Source organism: Strix uralensis, chromosome 13 (genome assembly GCF_047716275.1).
Source record: "Strix uralensis isolate ZFMK-TIS-50842 chromosome 13, bStrUra1, whole genome shotgun sequence".
Lineage (NCBI taxonomy): Eukaryota > Metazoa > Chordata > Aves > Strigiformes > Strigidae > Strix > Strix uralensis.
The window spans coordinates 21,372,141-21,399,729 of record NC_133984.1 but is presented as its reverse complement, the minus strand read 5'-3'; the positions used below and the strand labels follow the sequence as shown (position 1 = coordinate 21,399,729).

Here is a 27,589-nt window from a genome sequence, read left to right as displayed (position 1 = left end):
TGGGTTTTCGTTCATTACTTGGGATCATAGGTAAGGCATTCTCTATAAATAAGAGCATGGTATAACTTCCAAGACAAATTATAATCTATGAATACATATATATAAAAAACTGTATATATGACTCAACTGATGTGGAAAGTTTCTTTGTTTTTATTGGATTGTTGAATTGGGTCTCCAGGGAGTCTTTTTTATACCTACAGAACAGGAAAAGAGCATGGTGAGTTGTAAACTTACTTGTGTTGAGTTGCTTAGCTATTCACCCAACCATACAGAGTTGATTAGAAACTGGAAGATTAACCTATGTTAGATTTGCAGCAGCTCATGGGAAGAGTTAACGCATGAAGGCCTTCCTTCTTCTGCCAACATGTTTGATGGCATGAAGTGCCATGTCTCAACCTAAGAGACTCTTGGAGGTTCAGCAATTGCCTTCTTAGGTGGCTGATCAGTGCTTCTGAATCAACAGGGTGAGGAGGCATTCTTAAAGAATAGTTTTTGTCTAATCTCTTTCAAAATCAAATACTTTTCACTGAAAATCCTGGATTTTCAGTAATGAAATGGAAAATATATTTTTTTCTTTGGATAGCAGACACTTCCCCTGTAACACTTGACCAAAAATCTAATTTGCCTTCTGCAGATGCCAGTTATTTTACTTTGATATATTTGATCCAGCCTCTTGTCAGTTCATTCTCCTCAGGTCTTTGTGATGTCGAAAATTTGTACTGACTGGAGGACTTTTTCTGGTTCTTTCTATCCAAACGCCAGTCTGGTAATTGTTAGTGACAAAGAAAAGCATCGTTTTTCACATTTTGTGGTCCTTGTGCACAATTTAGAAGCAGTTTGTGCCTATTCCCATGTTTAATCTTTTGTGTAATAGTTAAATACCTGCTAACAAAATAAGTTTATGGGTATATTCACACTGCAGATCAAGTAAAGCATAGTGCAGGTAGTTCTTGAACTAATGCTAAAAACTCTAGTGCCAAAATCAGGTGTAATGCAACATAAGAGGTAGAAGTCATTCGCAGTTATAAAAGTCATGGGAAAACCCCTGAGCAAAACTCTCTGATGGATTATTCTCTGTATCTTACTGCTTTTCATGTATTCTTCATCTTCTTCGTTCTTACTCAACACTAGAGTCAGCTGTTGAAATAAGGTCTTAGAGAGCAGAGGCACAATTATGGAAAGGCCATAATTGTAAAAAAAAATCAGAAGGAAATTACAAATTAAAGTGGAATGATTGTCTAGTTCACTCTGGCTTCCATTTTCTAATCATCCTAAATTATTTTAATGCATGTTTTCAAGCTCAAAATTAGCTAAGGTCCCATGATGTAATTCTCCTAACACCCATTGAATCTTACATTATATCAGTCCAATTTCATTCCAGTCTTTTGCAGCATCATCTCCCACTCAGGGCACATGTAACATGGTTTAGGGACCTCCTACCTGCTCTGTTTCTCGATAGTACTTTTAATACATGAAGTTTAGGAGTCGTTGTGGAGTTAAAACCAGTTTCTTATTTGTAAAGGCCTAGGAATCTAAGATAAAAAAATAACTCTTAAAACATGTTTGTCTTTGAAATATCTTAAATTAATAATCAAAAGCTTGCATCAAGTCTAAACCAAATCAAACTCAGTCATGAAGATGAGAAACAGGAATTATTAACTGAGTAGCAAGGCTGATGGAGGCTCAATGAGATCATTTTGTTCAAAGATTAAAGGCGACGAATGCTGAAATAGTTGAGGAGGATGGCTATGAACGCATCTGACTAGAGCTGCTAAATTCAGTAATGATCAAAAGTTAATTATCAAAGCAGAGAGAGCTACTCAACACAGACAATTTGAGTCAATAGCTAAGCAGCCCAGAAAAAAAGTAATTTGGAAGAAGTATTTTCCTATAATGAAGTTATATAAAAGACATACAATTCAAAGAAACCTGCCTAAAACAAGATTGCATTCTTCCTGATCAGAGAAAAATAATTAGCTCTAATTGACAGACCTGCTGCACGGCAAATATTTTCAAACAATATGTTTCTGCATCAAAGCTTAATGTGTAGAGTTACTCAATGTCACTTTGATTTTGCCTTCCTTTATCTTCTGCCACTGGGCATGCTCATGGTATCGCAACAAATACACTTTGAAAAATGAATGAGCAACACCTACAAGACAAATAAAAGCAGAAGGCTAGATCCTGCCTTTCTTTCTCAGATAGAATCCCTGACATGTATTCTGTGCTGTATTTAATATCAACATGGTCCCACTCAGAGGCAAACTGAATCATTTTTAATAGAAAATGACCAGTTGCTTGATAATCCAACATTAAACTAGGCTGGCATGTAGATTAACCTGATCATTTGCAATATTTGTTAAAAACTCAGTACGAGTGAGCACGTGTGTGAATGACACTCCCTCAGGCATGTGTCTTTTCTTAAGAGTTAGGAAAGTGCCTTCTCCCAGTAACAAAGAGCAAAAAATGTGGAAATTCTCCATATAAAAATCTAAGGAAAGATATGTCCTAGAGTGTTTGTCCAAGAAAATAAAATTTATCTATAATTCTTTCTTACTAAATCTACCATGTTTCTTTCAGGGTAAACGGTTGCCATCAATGTAGCTAAGTAGTGAAAAATCAAACATCCAGTTTAGACTCTGCTCTTCAATATTCTATGACTTTGACATTGCTAGTTCTCACTCCCTGAAATATCGTCATCTTCTTTAATCTATCATGTAAACAGTTTAGTTCACACCATCATGCACATGACCTCCAAAATATCTTCTGCTTTACTTTGTATTAGAATCGACTGCATTAATATTATTTACTTGTCATCCTAGACACTCTCCACTCTTTTGCTTTCTTTTCTTTATCTGTATTTTGATATCAGTTTTTGTGTAGTGATTTTTGAATAATTCAGAGGAAAAAAAACCTGATTTAGAGGCGAGTTTCACATGCTTGAACTCAGAATTGTTATAGTCCAGCAATTTGGTATATAGAAGGGTCAAGCAAAATATCACTGTACATTCAAAAAAACTTCTGCCGTTGTGGAAGGCTGTTTATGAGCTTTAAAAATAATTTTAGTTCCCTGCAGGATGGGACTGAAACTTGATATTTAGTGGGAGGCTTGGGAAACTGAAATGCCATTTTTGATGGCACTCTAATCCATTTTAAATGAAGCATTTGTGTGTTGTTACATGTAGTTTATTACTCAGAAAGATTTCTTAATAACATGCTTCTGACTCTGCATTTGCACGTGGCAGCTGAAAAAGGGAGATTTGGGAGAGTATCACTGGAAAGAGGCACAACTCACATTATCTCACTAATGAGGCAAGAACCCCATTTCATCATAGGCTTGTTTGAAAGGATATAATTAGGTTTGGGTCTATAACACTACCTTGTGCAATCTTAAGTTTAGCATTTCCTGAGGTTTAAGTGTTTTATTTAGCAACCCTACTGTTCAATTAATATAATTGTTTCCTATCATGCATCCATTGATTTATTCTTTAGATGGAAAATATAATCCAAATGAAACAAACACATTTTTCTTTGCACGCTGGGAGCCAGCCCAGAAGATTAGTGTTGCCCGATCTGAGCTCTCACAAGCTCTAATTCTTCCTCCCAATTTTTAAACTCATTATTAGGGATTTCCATGGTTCTAAACACAGATTTTATGTTTGCTATGATTGGAGGCAAAAGTGCCAAAACAGCGGTCTTTTGAAAGACTAGCCCCATTGTAGAGCCCAAAGGAAAACTCATTCTGGCAAAACTTGGAACCCAGTCGTGCAGGTCCCAGAAGTTTCAAAAGTTAGTCAGTTTTTATAAAGGATTTAATTCCTCAAGGGCTTATGTGAGCGTTTTTCAGGACCACTAATATTAGCAGTTCCTATGTGGGAACCATTTTATTCCCATCCTAAGCATAGCAGAGGTTAACGTTCCTCACCAAAACCCTTCTCTTCAATTTTGGTAGGCTTTATAAAAATATCTTGGAAGGTAATTAAGCACTAAAACTTTCCTTGCTATAATAGGTTTATGGATCAGTTGTCTTAATTCTGCCTTTCACCGCTATCCGTGCTTCTAATCTCGCTAACCATCTGACCGCTTCCCACATTTAAATCTATTACAGTCTGGTTCTGCAAACGCTAGGAGGAATTCTCTGAAATGATATGACAACACTAGTTTATCTGAAGGTGATATTTCAAGCCCTCTTGCGTTAAAATGTCATTTACCTATTCTGAAAAAAATCAGAGGGGGGATGCAAGGTTGGTTGAGATTACATAATTATGCCACAGAAGCATTAATAAAAAAAAATCTCCACTAAAATCACGAGTAGCTTAACCAGTGTGATAGACTGGTGCGGCTCTGCCATCGGTGCCCCCAGCTGTGTTGCTTAGCAACATTTTAATTCAAGAAGAATCGAAGGAGATGAAATCCCCGTGGAGAGGGAAACAGAAATAAGAGGGCCGTTGACAGATGATCTGAGTTGTTTCTTCTAATATACTGTGAAGATCACTGGCTCTTTTCATGAATGATAAATGGACTGTACACAGATCAATGGGTTCAGCAATAAACTGGAACCAGGCTCCATGGCTGAGGTGGTGCAGGCCGAGAGGCCCAAAGATTTACTCATTTAGATGATTTGGAGTGTGTTTTCTCAAAGGTTTCACAAGAGGAAATTGATCTGAACATTTGGTCATCCCTTGCCCTTTTGCGTTGTTGGCGAATAAAAACTGTTTTGGAAACAGAGTCTGTTCTTCCCTTTATTTTTTCCTGTTGTTGTTCTTGTTCCAGATATGGACAGATAGCTTGTGACAAAGGGGCCAGACCTCCGAGCGGGAAATGAAGTAATCACCCTGAATGAGTAGTTCCTAAAGACTCATGGCCATTAAAAATAAACAAACCACACTGATATCACAAACTGGGGCAGAAGTATTTCAAACCTGTAACGCTATCACTCTGAAAGGGTCCAGCTCCTGCAGCCCTCTGCCCTGGTTGTGGCAGGCTGCCCGGGTGTGAGCTTCTGAGGAGCATCCGCGGGTTGATGTTTGCTTGCAGCTTGGTTGGGCTTTGGTGTGTTGCTTAATTGTTTGTTTCCCCCACCCTTCTTCTGTTTACAGGCTGCTGAAAAGACAAAATTGAGAAACATTCCTGTAAAGTAAGTTATTTTTATATCTGTTTGAAAATGCAAGTTTGACAAAGTTGTTGTATACAGTCACTAAAAAGACTGGGACAGTAAGAGGGGCGATGAAAGAGATAATAGAATTCAAGTTGCCCCTAATCATAGCTATAAAAAGGTCAGTATCATTGAGGAACGCTTTTGATTTCTCATGTGTCCCTAATGATTGCACTCCCCAAGTTTCATCCAGTTTCCATAAATTAATGTGTTGTCTATGAATAGCTGCCAAATAATATCACAATCATACTCAATACATAGTGCTCCTAGCCTTGGGGAGGTTTGTACATGCTAAAAAGATTATGATTTTTAATTGCAATCCTTGAGAAGGTCTGACAGGGGGGAAATAACTAGGAATGTGCCAAATGATTTCTAGACACATGGGAATATTTTGCACCTATGTATCAAGGCTTTGCCATCCTGTTGATTAAGAGCTCTTTCTCACTCCGTGTGTGCGTCTCTCACACCATACACACACGTATGTTTCTGCTCTTTACAGTAGGGCTCAGTGAAGGATGAGCAAGCTACCAGGGAGCAATTTCCAGGGCATTTTATGAGAAGTTCTTAAATCTTAGGGCACTAGCGGCAACACTCAACCATATATCATTGAATTAAGAAAGTTGCTATATAAATGTCCTGGCTCTTTGAGAAAAGGCATTTTCAGTTAAAGCTACCAGCAATCAGTGATTCTGTTTAAATAATGAATACTCCAGTCTTAATGGGCTCTTATGTACCAATAAAACACGTATTTTTAGCTTCAGTAGGTGATCATTGCAGTTTAACTAAGTCCCAGTAACTGTATATTCCTGTTACAGACAGAGGAAATGTTCTTATTTTTATAGTAGTTTGCTGATCGTGCTGGCTTTTGGACTGGAGTGGTTTTGTATTTGTAAGAACATACACTGACAGGACTCACAAATCATTGCATTTTAGCACGCATAACAAAAGAATACAGTTCTACTTCTCACTTGGCTTCCATTACGTATAGTCATTTACACCTTATAAAGTGAACACAAAATGTGTATGAACACTCCTTGGAGTGATTACATGAGGTGTAAGATAGTCATAAATCACTCTCTCTTTATGTTTCATTCAATCTGATAAAAATTAGAAATAGGATCCAGCAGGGACCTGATAGCACATGAAACTTCTAATAAGACAAGGGACCTTTCTTGCCTATAGGGCTAGTTCAAATTCAGTGCAAGCTGAATTAAAGTCATTGTTAGCTGGTGGCTGTTTAGTAGAGAGCGTGAAATGAGCTGTGTTTTCACCTTACATTCGAGAGGATCCAAGAGTTGCAAGGTGATGAGAGTCCTGGGGAACAACTCCAAAATAATCATTTATCATCCATTCACTTTTTTTTAAATATTTTGAGTCAAATTCTCAGGAATGACTCAACCAAATTGAGTTTTCCGCATATAAATGTTATTGAGCCTCATGGTCATTGAACAACGTGTATGTGACACTGATGCCCAATTAACCCACCAGAAAGATTTGGGAGTCGGCAGAGAAAGGGTGATTTAGGTTAAATCATTCCTTTATGGGACTTGAGTAAGTGTAACATTTTGGAATGGAAGAAGGCCAGATGGACAGTCTCGCTCTTTCCACCTACATGTGCATATTTCACTCTGTCATGTTTCCCCCAACTGGTTGTTTAACTTCTCTTTGACTGTGTTCATGGTGGCAGCTTCAATTAGTACCCTAGGGAATCCATTATACATATTAATTATACTCTGCATAACAAAACAGCTGAAAAATCTGCCTAGTATTTTTCAGTGACATGTAATTATTTAAGGTACCTGTGCACAATTATGACTGTATGCTAAAATATTACCTCTCAGGGAAAAAGTAAGAATGGTGTCTTTAAGATAGCAGTAGTAGATATGGAGTGCATTTATATAAGCATCACAGCCACACTTAGTACAGCTCAGGCTTGTCTGGCTTTTAGTCGTTGCTTTTGTAGCTCTCAAATGTCAAAGAGAATTTCACTTGAATTTTAATGTTCTTCAGCTATGCAAAATAAAGTTAGTAGCTTCCATTGTCATAAGGGCTGAAAGCTGTACAGATTCCTTCTACCATATGTGACTTATCACATACATTTTTAAAAACACATTTCTGTTATTAAGACATATGTGATAGTACACTTCTGCAAATGTGAATTGCTTTTGGCTAAAAGCCATGCACTAATAAGTTGAGTTGAATCTAACTGCATTTGACATCTGTTACAATATTTTTTTTTACATATATAAATATATATATGAAATATTCGCAGTTGTCATTAGCATAAAAAATTTCCTTGTTTTTATGTTGCGCTGACATAGTTCTTGTGTCCCAAAACTGGAATCAGAAATCACTCCCTTTTAAAGGCTATGGTTTATATAGGGTCCTTGGACAGGGCCTAGCAGTGCCACTATTTAACGTATTAGTTTAGGAGCATGACAAAGATTTCTGTAGAAATGGTCTCTTTACTTTTCATTGCTCAGTTTATTAGTGTTGCTGGTTTAATGTTCAGGAGGAAGTTTACTGTTCTTTTTTTGTTCTGTTGAATCTCTCCGGCACTTAACACTTATGGAGGGAAAAAAACAAGGAAATTCTCTTACTACAGTTCAGTAAGACAGCCAAGCAGCTGGTTTCTTAATGTCCAAGTGTCTATAGGTGCTTAGACTAACTGGAGTGAACTTCCTGATGGCCAAGGTAGATGCAGGTGGCATTTGGCTACTTCAGAAGGCTTGGTCTGAGTTCCATGTTGCCTGTAGCACTGCAAGACACAGCACATCCATAGCAACTCATCTTTATGTATTGGTAGCATCATCTGGCATAATATTACTATAAATAAGCACGCGGAAAATAGCTGAGAAGTCTGTGTCTGCAGAACTGATTTTTTTTTTGGGGTGGAAATAGTGAACTTACTTTTCCAAAAACATAAGACCCTTTTCTGTCTGTGTGTGGCACCAAGGTTGCCCCCATAACTGCAGGATCCATTACATTTAACTTATTTATCCTCTCCTTCCCTTGTCATACAAGGAGCACTGCTTTCTTCCATTGGTTTTATCCATATTTGCATTGAGAGTCTGTAGTAGAAAAGGAATTTCCTGGATGCAGAGTCCTAGATACTTTCTTACTTGCTGGTCCTTATCATGCTGTTCCTATCCCTGAGTCTGAAAGACATAACATAACTTAAGTTTACCTTGTGGAGGGTTTACAATTTCTAAAGAGCTGTTACATGAGAAATGGTCTGCATTAAGACACATCCAGGGGAAATAGTCTCCTATATACCCTGTGATTTGATGGAAGAGGGGGAGGGCAGCAGTATCATTAAAATTCAATAGCAGCTTTGTTCTGAAACCCAACTGATGATCACTCTTCCCAGATGTTTTTTCCAGACTTGGATAGGCAAGGGGAGCCCACATCAGCATAGAGCCTAGAGGAATCATGTTCATGTTGACTTGGACCATGTCACCCGTCTCTTATCAGTGGGTTGAGCTGCAGGATCCCCTCAGATCCAGGCACAGTCAGGGTTAGGCCTACTCCCAAGTACAAATACACTTGGCTTGACAGCCTGTACATTAATGTAGACTGAAGGTCAACCAACTCAGTGTTTTATCTCTGCCAGTGGCAGAAGGTGGGGGAAGAAGAAAGCAATTATGGAAGCATCCTCCATGGGGAGTATCCTCCCACCTTCTTGCACATGGCTTTTTACACTTCCATAACCACATGTCCTGTATTTAGGAGGTACCAATGGACTTATCCTCCATGCAAAATCTCTTTTGTAATTGATTTATACTTCTTGTCCCCACAGCATCCTGTGGCATTAAGCACTGTAGTGTTGTGAAAAAATACTGTCTTGTGTTTGTTTTAAACCCTTTCCTCATATATTCACTGGAATCCACACAAGTAATTATTCTTGCACAAAAGAGCAAATGATTTCTCACTGTTCTTCATACCTGATGCTACATATCTTTGTCCTGTAGACCAAGGAGTCTTCCTACTCAAATGCCACTAATAATGCTGGTTTCCCCTCTAAATGTGTGAGCCCACTAGTGAGCTAATACAGACATAAGACAGGTCTCTCTGCAATTGGGAAAGGAAAGCTGTGTGTCTACTAGTCAGGCAGAGACAGTGGTTAGGAAGATAACTGGTTTCTTTTCACTGTTTTCCATATTAAAGAGATGAGTTCTTTGCATGGGAAGTCCTCCTGGCTAAGGACTGGATATAATGTCACTCTAAACAAATGCCTCAGATTACAGTCCTTTATGAAAATGGCAAAATGGATTCCTTGGGAAAATGTGGGCAGGTGAAAGAATGATTTGGCTAAAACCTGATGTTATCCAACACTACAAAATGCAACAGTTTTGTAAGAGAGAAATTAGATTTTTAAAAAGAAAAATGAATGCTTTTAAGAGTGGTCCATGTAGTCCGTGAACTGCTGTAGAATTGTGAGAATATTGGAATTGACTTCTTGCTTCAGGGAAGAAAACACTGCCTTCCTTAAGTGTCCTTTATACTCTCTTCTTTTATAGTCCCTTTAAAAATCTTCAATCGAAACCAATGGCATTTTCCCCAAACACCTGCATATGCTTAAATTTGCTGTAGATTTAATGACTTCCAGATACATGTTTTAGGATTATAACTTGGGTTAAAATACCGCTGCTTTTTATATTTTCAAAATATATTTGTTTTCCATCAGCCACAAGTTTGTTAACCAAAAAGACTTCTGGTGTTTATTGTCTTTTCCTGCCATAAAACTCATCTTCTCCTCAGAAGGGCATCTGACTTGACTTGGTATGGTTTTCTGTCCCAACCATCATTGGAAATGCAATCCATTAACATTTGATATCTTGACATTTCAATTGACCTCTCATTTGCAAAGCGCAGTGGTATTTTTCGTGGCCTTTTCATCCTTGATTATACATGAAATAGGAGTGACTGTTTCTACTGACTGCACTTTAAAAATATCTTTGTTTTACCAGCTGGAGTGGCACCTTGTTTTTCCCTCCCTGGATAGACCTTATTCTTCATGGAAGGTCTGAGGTCTGAGCAAGTCATGCAGAGCCAGAGGATTTTCTTATTGACTCACTAAGCAGGAGGGCAAGCAGGTCATACTCCGAGGGTCAGTTAATGTGTGTTGTAATAGCAGTAACCATAAACAGATCTTTTGCTCCTGTTGGCAAAAGTGCAGGCCAGTGGGCTAGGTCTGGAGGTTGGTTTGTTTTTATCCAGTCAAATCAGGCACTTGTAAGCAATAGAGGTACAAAAGGGGCGGTGTGTCATTGGTACACATGCTCAGCTCTTCCACTGCAGGTTATCTCCTGGCCTGTATTTAAAAATAACAGGAAAAAAAATGTGTCATGTCTAGGTTGAAAAAGCCTATGGCCAAATATGCGTATGTGTATATATATGTACATACATGTATACATAGGCACCTGTGGACCATAGGTGCCTATGGACATTTGTTTATGTGTATCTAAAAGTCATTTGCTAAAGGACTTAAACCACTTTCAAAAAAACAAAAAGCCCAAACCTGCTATAACTCTCATTCTCAGTAAAACTCCCAAGCAATTTCCACACTGCCGCCTGTTAGTCTCTGCTTCTAAACCTTCCTTCCCGTTGTTTCTCCTTGGACTATTTCTGGCAAACTACTAAATCAGCCAGCACCAATTCAATTAGTTCTAAAAATCCATTACAACATAGTGCCTAAACTGCCTGCCCATATTCATTTCTCAAAGAAATCCATTCATATTTATGTTTTAATACTTTAAGTCTAGCATGCGAAAGCACTCAAATCCCCAGTAGAAATCCAGGAAAAAGCCTGCTTACAGGCAATTATAGACAATGTTCTTTAGCCCCTGATCCTCCTAGTCTGTCCACTTAGGCATCTGCACAGGTGCAGAGTTCGGTCAAGGGGATCAGTTTATTGCACCAGCAATTAAGTCCCTCCAAAAATTCACAAAAACCCCAAAAGCCACTGATTCTGGAAGTTGGGCCACGTGGTGGAGTCTGTACAGACCTGCAGTACTCACAGCAGGGTCGGCACCTGGAGTATCACTGTGAAAACCAATACGCGTATGCTACTGTTGGTTTCCAGTGAGTTTTATTTAGGGGGGCTACATTTCCTCAGCAGAATGTGAACTCTAGAAATGTTGCGAAGGATTATTTTACTCTTACAAGTTAAAGGTTAGTGTTGGAAATGGATTATAGAACTGCCGCTTTTAAACTGTTTGCAAAGAAACGCACATATTAAATCCTTTTTGATGATATCACATTAATCCCTAAATACTGATTTTTATGTAAATTTTGACTCTTGCAAAGCTCTGACAATTCAGCAATCCCCATGTGGTTTTATCAGAGCTGAATTGCTCCTTTAGATCTTTTTTCCTTTTTGCAGTACCTTTTGCTTTATTCCAAAGTCATCACAGCAGCTGGAAGATGTAGTACTTTAGACATAAAATAATAAGTCTATTTAATATTTTACCTTTATTTTCTGAATTTGTTCCTCTGACACATCTTGTTAGATATATTTTTATCAGTCCAAAGGATAACCACGGTAGGGCTATTTTTATTTCTAGGGAAATGATGCATGATAACTACTGGCAGGGCCCAAAACAGTAAATCAGTCCTGTTCCAACCACAGAACGTATTAAAAGTCTGTAGCCTGTAGTAATAAGTTATAATTTAGTTGACTAGCAGTTTGTTTGGACTTAAAACTGTACAAATGAGTCACATTGGCTAAGTCCTGAAATATAAAATAGTTTGTGCTTTATTAAGGTTTTCAGCTACCACCACAACAGGTACCTAGAGAGAACACACATTTTTCAAATGTGCGCAATACATTTTTATAGTGAAATGCTTCCGACTTGATTGTATAATTTATGGTAGATGGTTAAATTACCACACGTCCTGTGTAGTGCACAATGTTTGCTTACAAGACAATGAGATGAACAGACTCTGAGAGCTCATTCATCTAATCTCTTACAAATCTGAGCACGCACCATCAATACCAAGCACTGCTGGCTGTATCCAGCCACCAGGCGCCCCTCAGCTGCCAAGCCAGGCATGTGGCTCAGCAGCCATCACAGAACTTCAGACAGCTAGAGAAACCTTCTCTTTGGTGTATTTTTATTTACAGAGACATGTATATGCCATCTGACCAACGCTAATCATGCATTTCTGTAAACTTTGCCAGGAGTCTCATAGCTGGACAAAAATAAGTATTTTCATTTTAACTGGGTCACTTTTGTTATTTTTCAAAACAACGTATTTACACCTTCATTGTGATACAGCTTGTCGAGATTAGATTTAGGTCCTCTTTTAAAAGTTGCAAAAAAGTGAAAGTTTGAGCCAAACAAAATCTTTTTTACCTGATTCCTTCTTTTGACAGAAAAAAAGTTAATTAAGGTCAATATTTTTTTTCCAGATTTAGCATGTATCTGCTGTTGATCAAAGGATCACCCGTTCTTCTCTCCTCACTCATGCTGTGGCTTTTGATCATTTTAGATTTTAGATTTGTCTTTCTGGTTATTATTTTTAATTTTAAGTTACATAGCATTTATTCAAACAATTATTCTAAGTGTTTGCTTTGGGCATTGTGTTAAGTAACAGCTGTTTTCTAACTACCTGTGATCTTTTTTAAATTAATGCTTTAAAAATGTGCTTCTGAGCAATTAAGATATTGCAACCAGGCAACAAATGCTAGCAACATTGAAGAAAAGACCTGATCCTGGTATAAACAGGAGTTCCTATTCTGCTGGTTTCACTACAGCTGGTTGACTCCAGCATAGGAACCAGCCTTCAAATCTCATATCCCTGAATTTCACTGTTAGGCCATTTTTGTGCTGCTGGAAGATACAGAACCAGAGCAAAACTGTAAGTAGTGTTAGGTGTACGTATATAACGATATGGTTTATTTAGGTTCTAGCATGTGCTAGACACTCTGCAGATGAAGATCCCTGCCTTGGAGACCGTGGTAAAAGGCAGTAGATAAAGCTACCAGGCAGTGGGGCTTAACTGAAATCTGTAGGCTTGTGTCTGCTCTCTTTTGGGCTGCAAAACTCCACTAGTTTGGCATTTTTCCTAATTTTACCTTGGTGTGAGAGGGGAAAATGAAGTTCCCTTGCTCTTTCTGGCTTGTGGCCTCATGGTAATATACCCAGTAGGTTTCCTCTGCCTTGCAGGGTCATGAAAATAGGGTAGAATAAAAGTGATCCTCCTTGCTATCACCTTTTATATACCCAAAAAAAAGTGCCTGCCATACAGCAAACAAACAGTCCTTTCCTTTAGCAGTGAGTAAGTGAAACAAAACAAAACCAGGTGTCTTTCAAGCATTTATTTTTTTTAAATACAAGTACAAAAAAATAATGATCTTGTGCTAAGTGAGAGAAGTGAAAAAATATCCAGTCATTTAGGATCAATGAATACAAAAGAAAGGCAAAAGCTAGATAATGTTTCAGGAAATAACACTGCTACAAGGTTAATTTTGCCTAGTACAACATTTCCTAGTATTGAATTGCCTGATATACTCCCTCAGGGATTGCTCCTGCGCTTGCAATAATCAAGGCTGATTTTATTGGAAAATCACCTCTGGATGAGAGACATACTCTAGAGAGAACTTTGCATGGGTACAAATAGGTTTTTGGTGCCAGTGCCATGTTGCCCAGGCCAGCACAGTTATAGTTCCCAATCTGTCTGTGCATTCAAGCAGCAAATTCATTAGCAACCCTTCTGGCAGGATAGAAAAATAGACATATTAGGGAAATTTACTTTGAATTGTTTTCAGGATTTGTTGGATAACAGTTCAGTAATCAAATTGCGCCTCCTAACAAGACCATTAAATATTTTTATTAATAGTGGCAGGGAAGCTGTGGATATTCCTTTAAGTGCAGAACACTTTACCATAATGCTATGTGACTTGCAAAGATCATGGATGAAAGAAGAGATTAGCATAGTTGGAGCGGGGGTGCTTGTAATGTCGGAGCTGATTTTTGTTTTGTGTTGTATGTCGAGGCTGTGTTGAGTCACGTAACTCTCACATTACAGATGTAATGTATGTTCAAGTATCAGCTCATCCCTCAGACCCTGGCAGTTTGCTGGCTCTTTAATTGTAGAAGTGGGCCATATCTTGACAGTGCTGTGCTCTCTCTAACTATGGGACATAAGTTCAGATATATGTAGTGGCTTCCAGGCCTTGTCAAGTGGAAACTGAGCATATTGTAAACAGAGCGCGTTTTGCCTCCAGCTGGGAGGAGGGACACGTGGAGCGCCCGCGTACGAGGGCCCTCCGCTGACCTTGGAGCGACTTTGAGTGTGGGGAGGCTGGAGGAGCACTGGGAAAAGGCTGATTCAGAGAGACAGATGAGTGAGGAAGAAAAATCAAGGAGATTGGCACAAGGACGGTGGAAAAAAATCTTTGTAAAGAAAGCAGGAAAAATTTTTACACTCAAGGCCAACACCGAGCCCTTATAATCAGGCTCGTCTGGCCACACATCAACAGCAGCAAGAGAAAAAAATACTGAATGCAGCTTGCAAGCTAAGGTCTGTTGAAAAGCTGGTGTTCTGCCAGGGAAAAAAAGAACGTGGACTGAATTTATTAAAGAATAAATTGCATTAAGCTCCAGGAACTGACAGGGTTAAAAATTAGGATTGTAAAAAATAATCTGTATGCTCTGTTTCCTAATTCCTGTTGTCTTAATGATTGTTTTGCTGTGAAGAGGACAGCCACCCTCGGTATCAATCATAGTAAGCTATTTAGACACAGAAATAAGTGGCATATGGCTTAGCACTTTTGGGTCTAGCAATCAAGTAGCAACCTTCTGCAATACAACTGTAGTTCAGTTCCCAATGGGCTTCACTTTGATGATTAGATATATTGAGTTCCCTGTGTCATTCAAAGACAGCAGAATTTCATACAAGTTGGTGTTAGCTTCCTCTCACTTCATTTCAATTTTCAATAACCAGTGTCATCACATGTAACAGTTTCTTCGTAATGGAACTTCATGTCGAATCAGATTTGTCTTTCAAGTGAAAGAGCACTGTGAAAAGTCTTCTGAAATACTGATCTCTGGAAAAATTCTTACCACAGTGAAAACAGGGGGAGATTATTTATTTATTTCTCCTAAAGACACTTAGGCGCCCACTCCCCAGATCATTCAAGAATACTCAGAAGAAAAGCTTTAGTATTGCATTTGGGGATGGTATTGGCATTCTGTACAGGGCTTACCCCAGGTGCTTGCTGAAGTCATTGTTGTGCTCGGTAAATAGAAAATATTTGTTCAGTCATATTTGAAATTGAAACGATGATATTTAAAGCCAAGTTCTGTGTAAGTGGAGTTCTATCAGAGGAGAATTTGGACTTCAGAACTGCTCCTTTCCTGGTACTTACCTTCTCTCCATCGACTCAGCCCCTGTCCCTGGGCAGTGGAGAGGCATCTGTGCAGGCAGAGGGAGGGAGCCAAGTGCTTTGCCTGCTGGAGGACAGAGGCATGGGTCCTCCTGGAGGTCCGGGTATAGAGAAGGCAGGGGAGAAACTCAAAGAGCAAACAACCCAGAGCATGCATCATGGGGAGCATAAGCCTGCAAGTCGTGTCTGCCAGTTCTGTCAGAGGTATTTCTGGAGAAATCTGGTGTCTTGGAGAATCTTCTACCCATGCCAGTGCTTGAAGCTATATCCTCCCCAATGGGCTGCAATCTCAGTTCCCTCTTTGGTGCCCCTTCTCCATAACATTTCCAAAATGGAGGAACTATTTGAAGGTCCACGTGTGTCACACAACCTGTACATTGAGATTCACCTGCCAGCGTACCGCATAGCACCTCCCACACACGGATTGTGCCAAATAGCGTAGCAGCACCAACAGTGTTTCTAAAAAGTAAATTCTGGGTCGCACATTCACAATGAAGCACTTGCTGAAATTCACAATTAGTCTTAATATGCTGTAGGAAGAGGGACTGCAGATGAATGTCTCACAGCTTTATAATCCCAACATTTACCAAGCAGCAAAGATGATATGGTTGTCTGTATCACATATCCAAGACTGCCCATCCCATAGTTTTATTTCTTGGCAGTTTCCTACAATTTTGTGGAATTTTTTTTTAATGTGACAAAGTCACTTCAATTACACAGTCATTATAAGTTTTGCCAAGGTTGACTATGGATCGTTTTGTGTTCATTAGAGCACAAAATTAGAATTTTCATTGCAGCAACTGTAAACAGTATTGGCTCAAAGGAGTCAAGCTTTTTTCCCTCCATAAAATCTTGGATAAGCTATAACTGAGGTCTTCCATGGTTTTCTGACAGATTTTAATTTTTTTTTTTTTAACTGCCTTCTGGGTTGTTGGATTTTTTTCTTCTTCTTCCTAGACCTTGATATATTTGTTTAACTGAATAACCAGTTCCCTTCAAAATGATGACATTGCCACTATGTGCATGAACAAGCAGGTGCAGTCAGTGTGTTTCTAAGGCTGTGAATATATTATTTCTTCAACTTCTTAAATGTTATAGCTTGGTGCTTGTCACTTTAGACCCAGTCAGGGTTGTAAAAGCCATAAATGGTCTTCAGGAAATAACCCTGTTTCACAAAATACTTCATCATCTGCTTAAGTCCCACTAAGCCCCACTAAGCTTTCACTTAAGTAATCTCAGAGTTTATTACTTAAGTAATAATTAAAGTTTCTAATTAATATTCTCATGAATTTATGGATGTATTCGAGTTTGCTCATCATGCTGATGTAAATATAACGAAAGTACATCAAAACCAATCATTTTATATATGCAAAAATTAAGCAAATAGGAAATAAATCCAGCACAGAGTGTTTTAAGCAATGGAGAAAAAACAGAAGGGTATCCAATAAAGTCCAGGCTTTCAAAAGCTGTCTGGAACAAATAAAGAATGGAACTACCTCTTCTTGGCTGTATTTAGAAAAATAAAAAAGATCCAGGAAAGCATCTTGGAGAGAAGAAGATTACATTTTTCACTTGATTTTTATAGTAATTTCTTTTAGGTTAATTTAACCTTCTTATTGCTGATTTAGCTCACTAGAAACAATAGTGTATTAAGTAAGGGAGACTGCTTAGTAGAAAATATAACCAAAATGTCTCATCTGCTAGTTTTTTTGGGCTGAAGGTGAACCTGTGTGGCTCCACCTTCCTCCTCTGTCTCTTAGGATTAGTGAGTTTGTGCTGCTCCTCACTTGTGCTTCACTTGGAGGATTTTCCAGGCTTTGTTTTTAACCTAATGTCTATTTACAAGGAAGGAGAGATGACAGAGACTATTAAGAAAGTAGCAAAGAACTTCAACAGACATCGCTGTCAGAGCTTGCACAGCAGCAATCCTCTGCCTTGCTCCTATAAATCCGTGGAGTGCATGCTTCTCATGGCATGTGGCATGCTCGTGTCTTGCCAATGGGATGCCCAGTCCTTAGCAATTTTTTTTTTAGATATAATATGCCATGATAATGTCATTCAGGATAAGGTATGTCAGGGAATGCACCAACAGGCTTTATCAGCTTATACCTCTTAGCAAGACCTGGAGCTACTGTGAATGGAAACAGCAGACATACAGCAAAGACATATCTCTTCCTCTTAAAGAAATGTGTTTAACAAGATTATGTACTATTTGCATTCCAAATTTGCAATTAGCACCCCATGAACACACAATGAAATCATCCAAGTGGCAGATAATGTGTTAGATATATGTAACTAGACTTCCGCAGATTAAACACACTATTAGATACGTGGTAGCACAGCTACAGTAATACGCTTTGTAGAAATCAATGTAATCTGAATAGTGTGAGAGCTCATTGAAATATGGCTCTCTTATTAAACCTGTGAAGTATGTATGTTTGTGAATGCATGTGTGTGCATGCAGGAATGCAAATTACTAAGTGGAAAGATTAGCAAATTGCGGATTGTGGAAGTCTTACTGTATATAGTAGAAAATTTTCCTTCAAAGCACATATAAAGGTTTGATTCTGCAACTTTATTCTCAACCCTATAATTTTACACTAGCTGGCATAAATTAGCAAGCTAGAAGTCTAAATATATATGTCTGACATGCCTCTCAAAAGAAATAACAAGACAATTGCACATGGTGAAACAAGAGTAGTATGTGTAAAATATCTATGCTTTTCTGGACATAGGTTACATTTAAGTCAGGGAAAGGAAAGAAAAATCCTTCAACTGCAGTTTATCTGTGTTGTTTGTAGTCTGGAGTTCTCTGAATATATTTCTTTTTAATTTCAAGGACTTTCAGTCTGTAAAGAAACTGGCAATGCCAAGCATTCCTTCTCTACCAAATGTGATAATTTCTGAATCCAGACAATGGCTTACTTGCATTAATGTGCTCAGTGGTCTGGTGGAAATCAGTAAAATGATGAGGCGCAGTGAAGGGGGAAGGCGGGCCTTCCACTTCTATTTATTCTGGATAAATGGTGCCCATTAATCTATCAGGAAAATATGGAATTAGCAGGGAAGAAACCACAGTTGCAAATTTGGCAGTTGCTAGCATGCACAGATGGTCTTTCAGTGTTTTAAGATTTTCCAGTCTTTTGATATTGATACCAACATTGAAAAGTAGCCCATGTATTGCTAATGTTTATCTAGAATAGCCATAGAAAAATAACTTTGTATATTTTGGATTGTTCAATCTCCTCTTGGTGTATTTGCATAAAGTTTTTTAATCTTAAAGGTAAACTTTTTATGCTCTGTCTGTCTTTGGTTATTTTAAGAAGCATAATTGGAGTATTATTTCCTAAAATAAGAAAGACAGCCGGTGTATCCAGACAAAGGCATTAGGAAGAAAGAGACTCTTACATGTGAATTATTTGAACAAAGTTTGCAGGTCGGTATTCCAAATTGCTTTCCTGCTGTTACAGATAGTATGCTGCTTTGTAAAATGGTGTTCTCAAAACGAGGATGTTGAGTCCCTCCTTGATAGAGTGTTGTTTATTCTTATTCTGCTGACAAGCACTGATTTTCAGTCACTGTGGCTTCACTGAAGCTGGGAATATGACCCTGGCAATGTCTCTATTCAGTGTTTCAGGACATGAAGGTAAGGGGGAAGGATACTGTCATCTGCTTAATTTGCTTTGGGAATGTTTGGTTCAGTCTTTAAAGACCTTGTTGAAATATTTCACAGAGGAAATCACATAATTCTTGCCAACGTTACTTTGAGTTTATTCTCAGCTGACCCAGAGGATACAGTACCTTAATGACTGTTCTGAAATGTGCCTTCTGCAGCACTGTAGTTGTGTGCACAACCCCCGTGTGCACAGGACAAAGACATCTTGGACTATAAACAGCCCAAGGTGCTTTGTATTAAAAATCAGTAAAAACTGTTAAGGAAAAAATAAATTTAAAAAAAAAAAATCTCAGTGCACCACAAATTTTAATCTGGGGAAAAAAGATCTGAGATGCAAAAGTAAAGTGAAACTTTTAGATGTGTGACAGAAATACTGTATGCTGCTATCTCCAGTGTATCCAGGTGTGTAGGTCTCATTTATATAGATCTGTGTGAAGATAGATAGACAGACAGACAGATGGACAGTCAGGCAGAGACAGGTAGACATAGATATCTAGATACAGGCATGCCAAACCTACAGGATATTAGGGCATATACATATGCTTCTAAGGCTTTTTTGGTTTTGAATAAAACAAGGCAAATGAACACTGTCTTGCTAGTGTCTACCAATGAGAGAAACATTTCTGAAGAATTAATTATTAGCTGCTAATGAGAAAATTTTCTAATTACTGTTCAGCAGAAATCTTCCTCAGCATCTGTGTAGATACCATAGAACAGACCTAGAAGCACCTTGCTGCTTCAGACAGTAGTTCCCATCTTTGATGCACATAGCCAGATTTCATGTGCCACCTCAGAAACAGAACTTAGTTTTGTTTTACAAGCAGGGATGCAAAATGTAGAGTTTTATCTCCCAGCTTGCCAACAACCGTCTTGGGTAAACAGGTACTTTAGCTTAAGCCATACCTGTCATATAGGGCAGAATAATTATGCCATATATTTTGCAAGCTACACTTCTATTTATTCATCCCAAAAGAATGGTTGCCTTGTCTGCAACCACCTAATACTATGACTGATGCTCAGTCTGTAATCCATTATAACCACCTGATCTTTTTTCTAGAAAACTACCTTACTGGTCATTCTCTACCTTGTATTTTTGCTGTTGAATTTTCCTGATAAACTGTAGTAACTTGAACTTGTCCACACTGAATTTTAACCTCTTTCTTCAGATCTTATCTCCACTTCATCAGGATCATTATGTATTCTGACCCATCCTCCAAAATACTTGCACACCTTCTCACACGGGTGTTATTTGCTAATTTAACAAGCATACTCCCTGTTCTCTCATCCAGACTGTTAATGGTATTCTAAAATGTCCATGTCTATTGTACAGCTACTGTGACAGTAGTTAGGCTTTAGTCTTGACAGATGTTTCTTGTGAGATCTATAATAAAAATGAGATATAATACTGATGATGATTTGGGCGATTTATGTGATCTATAATGGAGAGCTTACCAGAATGGATAAACCCTTTAAAATCTTGAAATGGCTGCACATCTTGCAGGACTTCTTATGGAAGTCTGAAGATCCTGGAGGATATGAACTTTTCAGCTTTTTTGTGCATATGTGAACCTTTCATTTAGGAAGCCACAAAAATGCACAAAAACCTCACTGCAACACATTTCAAAGTCCCTCATCAGCAATTAAAGGCTCTGCAGCTCTGATTGTCTATTTGCTAACCCACCGCATATGAATTTCATGAAATACTGCCTGCTGTCTTGCAGCACTGGCAATTCTTTAGTTGTATATGTTCCTATTTTGTCATGAAAATTGTATTGAGGAAAATCCCAAATTTCTTTCTAGTCTACGTGACATTTAAGAGAGTAGTGCAGATCCTACACCACTGAGGGACAGAGATGCAAAAACAAAGCAAAAAAAAATTGAAGTGACTGGAAGCAGAGAGAGAAAAGTCAGATATCAGGCTAGACTTAGAAATGAGCATGCAAGATTGTTGTTGTGTAAGCAAAAGCTGACCCTGGTCAGCTCTAACTAGTCTTATATCCACTTATTCTAGATATTGCTAGAGGAATTTCTTCATTTGTTTAATATCAAAAAGCAATTCAGCTAGACTTCACTCAGCAGTCAAATGCACTCATATCATCACTCATGCACATACTCCAAAATTCATCCACATATTTCAAGAATAAAGCCACACATCTAATAATTTATGTAGAGGATTGTTCTGGACATATACTCTAGCGTATGTACTTCAACTTCTCTTTTAAAAGGAGCCATTTAATTTTTTTTTTTTTTTTTAAACATACAATTGTGCTACAGGCAAATGATCTTTTAATCAGTGCTCTAAAAGTCTTGGTTGCAGAGTAAAGGATTCCACACTCCTTCTGTCCTGTGTCCTCCACTGCAGTGAATTTTGTGGTTCCTCTCCCTAATTTGCCCACGTACAGGTGTAGAGGCCTGAATACTGCCTCCACTCCAGAAGCTGTCTCAGACCCTCACTCTCCTACTTTTGCACCATCCTACAGGAGTTCGTTAGCATTTGGGGAACACTAGCACAGTCATGTTCACTTGGGTATATGTACAATGCCGTTCATATTTATAGCATTTGCTTTGCTCCATCTTCTAAACAAAATGTCCTGGAACTCAGGTCCCGACCTCTGTCAGGTCATTCCCCTGCTCTTTGGGTGTTCCTCACTGCGTTTGTGCATACCTGATTGTTTTATTTTGCTTCAACTTAGTTACCTGGGTCCATTTCTTTAATTTCATAATGTTTGCCAGAGTAAAGGCAGAGTCATGGGCTTGTGGTTTGGCCCAATAGAATATTAAGTGTCATCCTCTGCATACAAGCATTTCTGATTCATTTTTATGCTATAACTCCATCAAAGATTATTTTTTCTTGGCCCATAACCATTGTACAATGATCAGTCTTTTAAAGTGCATGTCTCCAACACCAAAGCCCAAAGAAGTTAGTTTTGTTGTCAGCTTTCTAGTGTACCCAGGAGAAAATCTATCCTCCGCTATCCTCGCAAGTGAGAACTCAGGGATCAATCTCACATCCATTTTTCCATTTAGGTTCCCAAGTGCCTTCGTGTATTTGCTCTGACCTTATGTTGGGAAGAGTTACAAGTTACTAGCAGTCATCTTCTCCATATTTTTTCTGTGACCATAATTCAGTGTAGTGGAAACATTCCAAGACAATTAGAAACGCAGTCCATATAGCAACCTGCACTCAAAAATTCGGTGCAAAACACTAACCTTCTTTAAAGAGGCAAACCCCATCAAGAAGATGCAGTTATTGAAAGTCCTGAATCTGTTCTTCATAAGCTTTACATTTCATTCGTATACTAGACTGCATCTTAAATATAAACCTATCATCAGGTTTAGCAAATCAATACCGTAAGAGTGTGAAATGGTCCCCAGAAATCTCCAGAATGCCATTTCACAGTAAAAGCAATTGAAAAAGAAGCTGCAGTGGAATATCTTATGAGATAGCCATTTAGATCACAAAAGGATCATAAAAGTCAGAAGCAGTTTGTTTGAAGCAAGGTTCATAATATAACCATACAGAGCTTGCTGGGAAGAAAGAGGAAAATTGCAAACCAATTTGTGGTTACAGCTTTTTCTGTCAATTCTACAGGGATTTAAAACTTGTAAAAGGTGGAACTTCTGCCATCTTACATTGCTCAACTAGAAAGAGATAGCTATAATCATAGTAGCTAAACAAACACCAATTATTGAAAGGCAATATAGTCTTCATTAACTTCAAAGCAATTAGCACTTCTTTAGTTCATTTACTACTGAGCAAGGTGATGTCAGACAGTGGCATTTGTCAGTAATAATCTGAGCATCTTTTGAGGCTCGCCTTCCTATATTCTCATTCTGTCAGTGAAGTTTTGATACTTTCTCTTTATGCACAGTAAAGGCACTAATGAAAGCATTAAAAGGGATGTTTCTGTGAGCAAATGCCACCTGTGCGTGCCACCTTGTTTCAAACGTTTTGTATCACATAACTACATATTTCTTAAAAGATGACTGCATCCCAGTGCAGGATAATAGGAGCAGAGCATTCTGGAGGAAGTCGTATGTCACAAAGCAAAAAAACCCACCATAAATAAATAAATCAGTTCATTTTGTCATGCCCGTTCAATTCTACAAGTGTCTTGTACACACCCTTTGAATTCATATAAAATCTTTGTTCTTCAGTAAGAGCTAACAGATGCCCTGGCTAACTAGAATGATTCAGGCCAGATTTAAATGAATCCCCCCAATGGTTGGAAACTTAATTAGGTTGCAGTTACAAGTTCTTTAATATTTTTTTTATAAATCTTTATGATTTATGGTTGATTAGAAGCTAATACGGAGCCAGTCTACCTTCTTCTTTGCTTCCTTTTTTTTAAAAAAAAAAAGTCTAGACAATAAAAATAGTTTTTGTTTATTCTATTCTTCTGCTAACATTTCTCTTTCGAGAGTGGCACTGCTTTAATAAAGATATAGGAAATGAAATTTCAGCTATGTTACACTCAATCAGATTACTTTGGACAAATGAAAAGTAATACTGCCTCCTTTAATACCATTAGAAGCATTGATATTGCAGAATTCTTTTCAGATCGCAGTGCACTGATGACTAGAGGCCTGATGCTGTTTACCCTTCGGTGACACCCGTGTGCTGTGTCGCTGGGAAATGTCTCGGTGGCGAGCTGTGGCCACGGGAGGTGGAGGGCTAACATGCTGCCATGCACGGCTGCCAGCGGAGAGGAGGCTACAGCCCAGGGCGGGGAGCGCAAGGGGGCTGCGTACGTGTGTAATTCCTGTGCCGAGGGATGCTCTCACAGTACTGGTTGTGGACTGGGACACAGCCTGGACTCTCCTGCACCTCTCCAAGATCCAGGAGGTTATGTGGGATTATTCAGTTATGCAGGATCAGCTTCTAATTACAGTATCTTTACTGTATGATGCTTAATGCATATGATGCATACTGTATGACTTAAATGATGCTTGTCCAAAAGAGTTCACATCTGTATAATGGAATAAAAACCTGTCGGCTGCATTTTTTCTAGATGGCTGACCCCAGCCCATTGCAAGGAAGCCTAGTTAGCCAGCTCTGTGAGGACCACGTGGCAGTCTGGTAGTGGCAGCACAACAGGTCTTTGCTACCTGCCTCTGTGTAGCATTGCCAAAGAGCCCCTTCTTCATGCAGATTCACAGTCGCTGTCACACTGGGGCTCTTCGGGCATGAATCCGAACAGGCCACCAACAGCTCTGCAGTGGGACATGCCATTGCCCCAGGATCAGGCTAACATCGAGTTGTGCTCTTGATTTCCTAAGCTACTGCTGTTCAATCCTCAGCAGCTCAAGTCCCGGGCTGTAGAGCACTAAATGAGTGCTTGATGTGATTAGGTGTTATTTATCTACATTTATGAACAATGCATTTCATTCATGTCATCATTTACTGCACATATTGGGAAAGTTATTGGGCTCTTCAGGCAATTTCTGTTCCAGGAAGTGAGTGTGGCATTTTTTGTCTTGCATAACCCTCCATTTATCTCCCAGAGCCTGCTTTCTGGATCACCACATTTTTTTTCAGTTTTGCACATATTCTTATGTCTGAAACAATGAGAAAAAATGCACATTAAAACATCTGTTCTAATCCATTTATCAGAGAGGGACAACTACAAATAGCACTTTACCAATTAATTAGTAACCTTATTCATCGTATAAGCTCAAATCATGCTAAGGCAGCTTCTTTTCCTTTGCATGATTTGCACCAGTTTTATCATCTTGTGTGGCTGACACTGCTGAAATAAATTTCTCAACATGGCTCAGAAAGACAAAAGCAAATTATCTCTTTCCCCAAGTGAGTGTTAATAAGCAGGAGGCTGGTGTGCATCATCTCTACCACTTCTTGCAGTGTCCTTTGTTGCAGGCTGGAAAAAAAGAAATCTTAATTATTAAATGCCTCTAGAACATCCTTTGTCCTGATTTGTGGGTAGCCAGAGCACTCTCCTAGCACAGGGCCATTGGTCTCTGTTAGCCACATCAGGAGCAAGGTCAGCACAGCACTGCAGCTGGTGGGCTGGCTGGGCTAACCAGCACGGGAGAGAAGTTCACAGTGTTTAGTAACAGCAGCAAATACTCCTGGCAACTTAAAATCATCTGCAGGCTGGAAGCAAAGGGACACAGATGTCACTGACAGCCCGTCTGTCATTACAGACATAACGCACAGCCCTCAACTAGTGTAAAGCAGCGTATCTCCATTTACTTCATTAGATCAGCATCATTTTATACCAGTGAAGGCTTTGTCCCATGAATCAAAACCTCTTCTGGCATATCTCTATTGATTTCTTTGGAGTTACCCCAGCAGAGAATTTTGCTCCAAAGCATTGCAGAAATAGAGAAAGCTGACAAGGTGAGAAGAGGGGCTAACAGCTGAAGCCATGAGGTACAAGATACAGAGGAAAGACAGACAGTTTGTTGCTTTGGGGTAAGCAAGCTAATTCTCAAGATGAAAGATTTTTTTTTTTAATCCTGCTTATTTAATAGAAGCAGCTTGTCGTAGCATTAGACTCTCCAAGCAGGGCCAGGAGTCACAGGAGTCACACTGGTGTAAATCCAAAACAATTCAACTTTAGTGAAGGAAGTATCTATTGCATTAAAAAGGGTTGTTTCTTTCTAGCTCAGTGTTAGGGCTTCCAGTCAAAATAGACTTCTTACGACTAAGATTTGCTTTAAAAGACAGTATCAGCAATGAGAAATGGGACTAAGGGACTATGTCAGTGATGTGCAGCTCTTGCTCGTGTTTAGAAATAAAGTTCAGCCACTTCACAGCCACCAGCAGGATTTGGGGAGATCTTCTCATAAAAGCTGTGAATACTTTCAGTAAAACTGAACTGAAGGAAGGAAGAAGAGTATATGATGCTTCCCTATGAAGCTGTGGAAGTTTGGTGTTTTTTCATTACTTTTTTGTACTTCAGAGCAGCAGCACTTTGGGGGTATGGTTTAGGATCAGCTCCAACTCTCAGTCAAGTTAATGTGAGCTGGATCAGTTCCTCCACGCCATGCAGTTGTAGTCGAGTTCTATGTGGAAACAAGCAAATGTGGTTGAACACATGCCTACGCGCGTCATGTGTCCCAGGCAGCTATGGAGGGACCTTCACACTTCTCATTTTTCAAAATGCAACTCTTCAACCAGCATTTTAAAAAAGTCTTTAAAATGTGAAGCGAGTATAACTGATACAGAAGTGTCTGCCTGGCTTCTGAGTAGCCTGAAACTACTTTTCTCTGAGATGCAAACGATACTGCTCAGTGCAGTGCGGGCTGATGCAGATGATGACAGTGATGCTTCAAGCATCAACATCTGTTACCCAAACAGTCAGCACGGCCAGAAAGGAGGGAATAGCTCTCAAGGAGGTACAGTGTGGGCATTTATAGGGTGAATTCTCCCTACGCTGTGGGAAGTGAATCTCTGACAAACTACCAGTATGGAAAATGTGTGCGGAAGATTTAGACAAGAATACATGCAGGCATTTAATATGATATAAATGGTATCCTGGATGTCGCTGGTTGTATTTTACTGCAGCAGCATTCTGCATTTAGAAATTAGGAGAAACTGTTCTGGCAAAGTCTATTCCAGTGACCTAAAAACAGGACTTGAAATAAGAATCCTTATTTTCCATGCTTGCCTTTTTCCCCAAAATCTCTGTAGTATTGGTCAGACAATTCAGAACTTTCCAGCCTGTGTGCCAAGGTTTAGACATCCTAAAAATCATTATAGAAACAAGAAGTACTAAAAGTTTTGCTTGGGATTTGGTAAATTGTTGTGGGAAATGCACAGGAATTTGGAATAAGACATTTTGTTGAAGACTTCATATATTGAACAAATGTATTAGGTGTTCTCATATATGTGTAATATATACATCCTAGATGTCACGCCAGCATGCCGAAGAAAATCACTCTAATAGTTATATCACTGCAAAACCTAGATGTAGGGAAGAGCCTGGAAACTCTTAGCAGATTCTTCTTGGTCTTTTTGTGAAAGTATGTGAAAAGACAGATAGCTGTTGGTTGTGCATAAGAATGAGAAAAATTCTAGTGTAGTCTGAAAAATTGACAATTTTTACAGAAAAGAAACAGAAACCTATGAATTCAGCTATATTAAGTGCTTTTTCATAAATATCTCCAATCAAATGAAATATTTTGACAGTCTTGAAAACAACATACTTTTATTAGATCGAAAGGTTCCACTGGCTTTGCATTGCACTGCGTAAGACATCCCTCATAAACAGGATGCAGCCAACTTGGAGCTCTCAGCAGGGACTGCACTCGGGGCTTAACTGATTACATAAAACATTTTAAGTCAATTTAATGAAACAAAATATTTCATTGTGGATGAAATTAACTCAAAATATTTTGT

At 38.8% G+C, this 27,589-nt stretch overlaps 1 protein-coding gene across 3 annotated transcripts in view; it reads left to right on the top strand.

Annotated features, from left to right (window-relative positions):
• Positions 1–27,589, top strand: part of AFF2 (ALF transcription elongation factor 2) — a 350,342-nt gene that overhangs the window by 259,998 nt on the left and 62,755 nt on the right. For all 3 annotated transcript variants that reach the window (XM_074882237.1, XM_074882236.1, XM_074882235.1), the window contains one exon: positions 5,100–5,137. In XM_074882237.1, coding sequence (XP_074738338.1) covers positions 5,100–5,137 — 38 coding nt within the window. The remainder of the gene's footprint in view (positions 1–5,099; positions 5,138–27,589) is intronic.